This window comes from Volvox carteri (genome assembly GCF_000143455.1).
Source record: "Volvox carteri f. nagariensis unplaced genomic scaffold VOLCAscaffold_12, whole genome shotgun sequence".
NCBI classification, from domain to species: Eukaryota; Viridiplantae; Chlorophyta; class Chlorophyceae; order Chlamydomonadales; family Volvocaceae; genus Volvox; species Volvox carteri.
The window spans coordinates 1,877,186-1,881,159 of record NW_003307555.1 but is presented as its reverse complement, the minus strand read 5'-3'; the positions used below and the strand labels follow the sequence as shown (position 1 = coordinate 1,881,159).

Genomic DNA, 3,974 nt, shown 5'->3' with positions numbered 1-3,974 from the left:
GAGAATTGGCGACGGTGACGGCTAACGCTGATTGTTATCTCGGAAGGAATGCCGGCGGCGAAGATGTTTAGCACGATAAACTGTTACAAGTAATGTAAAGAGTATTAATAGCGTTCGGCAGGACTTGAGGAGATTCCTTTGAGGAATACCGATCGTTGTGAGATAAACAAATAAGCGCAGTCACCGCCCTAAATACCGGCGCTAGCGGAAAACTCGTACATTCCGCGATCTAACTGCACGTACATTCCGCGATCTCACTGCGCCGTCCTGACGGTGCCCAAATGTCTATCACTTAGCTACCGGATATGCATCGGTAGCCCATAAGGTTCTGGGTTAAGTCTTCCCCGATAGTTAGGCGCAGACCCGGGGTCAAATCCCCTGGTCGACAACCACACGAGTTGGGAGAGGACCTGGACCTTGGTACTCGGCCTCCACCGACGAAGCCGCCACAATACGTTGAAGTTGGCTGCTCCAGCTAATCGCAGCCCCATTAAGAGTGAATACGTAACCGGACGTAGAACGCTGCGTAACTGGGTCTCCTGCCCAGTCCGAATCACTGTACCCAGACATTGCAACACCGCCAACACCCCCAAAACGCAATCCTAGTTCGCGAGTACCCGCCAGGTAACGTAGAACACCAGTTGCCAAGTTCATGGCACTCTTCTTAGGTGTGGCCATAAGCCGGGACAAAACACTCCATGCATAAGGAATGTCAGGCCGAGTGTTAGTCGCTAGGTAGTCCAACTTTCCCACCAAAGCCCTATGCACCATGGGAATACCCAGCAGCTCATCTCTATCCCCCGTAGGTGTGCAACTAAAACCTGGAGGCAAAGGGGTAGACCGTGGCTTGGCGTCCACCGCCTGGTGACGCTCCAATAGCTGCTCAATATTGCGACAACACTAATTCATCCTCAGTATTTCCATGCCCGAAAACACCTGCGCTTCTCCAAGTTCTCGTACTTCTCGTACATCTTTGCACCTAGCCATGCAAAAAAGCGCTTGACCGTGTCACCTTCCACTCTTTTCAACTTGTACAACCACCATAGGTGGCACATGCGCAGCATAAGGTTGTACACACAGCACACAAGTGCAGTTGACCATCACTATGCGCCACTCATTTGCCCCTGCTCCTGAAATGGCTTCAGTGAAAGTATTACTTAGCAAAAGTTCAGCAGGGTACGTACGGATCAGTGACAGCCACGTTAATGCAACCTACTATCCTCCTTCCTGCAACACCATATCACCACCCCGAGGGCTATAATATCTCCTCATATTCCCTGCCCTATTCTTCTGAACTCCTGCGCTGGCTTGCACCACTAGATGCTTCGGCTTCATCCGGCATTCCTTCACCATCCACAGGTGACAGTGGTGCCCAGCCGACTGTGTTTCCTAAGTCTAACGGAGCTTGGCAGAGGCCCTGACTCAGGTACACCAATACTAGCCGCTTCGGAGTCAGACAATTCATAGTGGTTCTTATCTTGCAGCAAAAAAATACACGGCATCACTGCACTGCTGCCACCGCCTGTCTGTTGAGGCATGCTACCCCACCTGCCACGTGTGGTCGCCAAGACCACCTCCACTCCTTCCCTGCACGTAAGGCTGCGGCTCTCTTTGCAACTCCAAGCTATACGGCCCGTCTGTTTGTAGTTGCAGCAAATGATCGCCTGCTGCAATCCACGGTGTCCAGCGGGGTCTACCGGATTCAGAATGTTCGCGGCACTCACTGCCGCCAGTCGTCTGCATGTGGACCTGGGACTGCTTCGGCATACAAGTTTGTCCAAGCAGATATATTGCAGCATTGACTCGGCCTGTGAGAGTACGACCGCATTCATTTCGTCACCACTCGCCAGGACGTTTGTGTTCCTTGACTGAATACCGAACCCCCAGCATTTCCACATCAGGGTGTGAATTTTGTTGAGGGAACGGTCCTCTCCCAACTCGTGTGGTTGTCGACTAGGGGTTTTGACCCCGGGTCTGTGACTAACTATAGGGGAAGTCTTACCCCAGAACTTTATGGGGCTACCGATGCATATCCGGTAGCTAAGTGATAGACATTAGGGCACCGTCAGGACGGCGCAGTGAGATCGCGGAATGTACGTGCAGTTAGATCGTGGAATGTACGAGTTTTCCGCTAGCGCCGGTATTTAGGGCGGTGACTGCGCTTATTTGTTTATCTCACAACGATCGGTATTCCTCAAAGGAATCTCCTCAAGTCCTGCCGAACGCTAATAATACTCTTTACATAACTTATAACATTTTATCGTGCTGAATATGGGGGCCCTTGTGAAGCAGCTGCCCGCGTTTCCAAAGCACGTATGGTGATGTGGAAGGTGGCAAAGTACGTCGGTGAAATATAATGTGGTAGGACTGGAGAGAATAGTGTAGCAGTATAATGTATTGTGAGCGTAGCTGAAGCTTTCATCGTGGGCGCGCCTCGTTGCAAGCTAAGCAACGCGTATACATGACGTGTAGCATTAGTCCTCAGTTCACTTCTTGTAACGAACATCAGCATAGGTCCAAGCCCTTTCGCTTGGAGGGATATATGCAAACAAACATCCTGATAGGTAAACTCGCATGCTACCGAGCATTCAACCGAGCATATGCATGCTTAGTTGAATGGTGAGATGAGACCTTCCGTCATTTCGTGCTCGGCAAGCCTGCCACCGCGTACCGGATATGTTGGCGATGTTACAGAGACGCTGCACCTTGGTTTCTGTGCGCAATGCATACGATGCTCGACCCCGCCGACCAAAACTACACGTGTCCAGCTGAAGACACACCGGTGGTTGTGCAGCAGCTCTTGAGGCTTTGTTGGCTGAAATCCATCCTGAGCTGTTGCAACACAGCTAACGCGGGCACGTCCCTATGCACAGCAAATAGCTGTTCCAAGCCAACAGCGGCGTCCATGTCACCGACAAGGCTCTAAACATCTTATCTGTTCTTATGTTTAATTAAGTTTATGTATGTTATACTTTGCGCAACTTTGTAATTTGACTTGAGTCGGAACAAGGTGCTGTATGCGCTGCGCTGCAGAAAGCAGGCGCCTTTTGGCTTGCACACGACTGCCTCTTCGCCAGACGCTTCCTCTTCCCGCGGCAGTTTCACGAGCCCAGTGTTGCAAGCTACGACGTAGGCTTTCGGTGCTTTCAGTTACTGCAAAGCAGCCACGCAATAGACTAGGCTGCATGCCGCGTGCGACTATGCCCATCGTGCCCACCTGCGCAACACGCTGGCGCAACTCGTTTGCTTGCGCAAACTGCCGCTTCGCCAAACGCTTCCTCTTCCGCGGCCGTTTCAAGCGCCCAGTCTTGCAAGCTACGTTGTTTGCTTTCATATCTTTTTCAGCTCAGGCTAAGCAGCCAGCCAAAAGTCCGAGATGCATGCCGCTTGTGACTGCGGCCAACATGCCCTGATGAGCGGCCTTTCGCCGAGAGAATTTTATACACTTGCACACGCGCAATTTGTGAATCGAACGCGTGCACCCGCGCGGTGAAAATCGCTCCTGGCTTTTGGGGCGACATGTACGAACTCTTTATTCGCGAAGTACGACCGGACACATTTGTGCGAGAGGCTGCTCAGTAGCACATTTGCTCGACCAATGGGGACTGCACACAACACCCATAGCTTCTCTGCACCGTTTGAACTTCACTTCTCCCAGTGCCTTCGTGAGCGCATCCACTACCATCAACTCTGTAGGGCAGTACTCAAACTGCACCTCCCCGCTATTCACCCACTCACGCACTATGTGGTGCTGCACGTCGATGTGTTTCTGTTGAGGAAACGGTCCTCTCTCAACTTGTGTGTTTGTCGACCAGGGGATTTGACCCCGGGTCTGCGCCTGACTAATGGGGAAGACTTACCCCAGAACCTTATGGGGCTACCGATGCATATCCGGTAGCTAAGTGATAGACATTAGGGCACCGTCTGGACGGCGCAGTGAGATCGCGGAATGTACGTGCAGTTAGATCGCGGAA

The 3,974-nt window shown here is 51.9% G+C and overlaps 1 protein-coding gene across 1 annotated transcript; it reads right to left on the bottom strand.

Annotated features, from left to right (window-relative positions):
- Window positions 1–292: 292 nt before the first annotated feature.
- VOLCADRAFT_89434 (uncharacterized protein) lies at window positions 293–3,334 on the bottom strand (the record flags this gene model as incomplete). The annotated part of the gene is made up of 6 exons (XM_002948949.1): window positions 293–378; window positions 746–821; window positions 1,549–1,667; window positions 1,725–1,808; window positions 2,672–2,768; window positions 3,218–3,334. 6 exons carry the CDS (start codon window positions 3,332–3,334, stop codon window positions 293–295), a joined length of 579 nt encoding a protein of 192 aa, XP_002948995.1.
- Window positions 3,335–3,974: the final 640 nt, after the last annotated feature.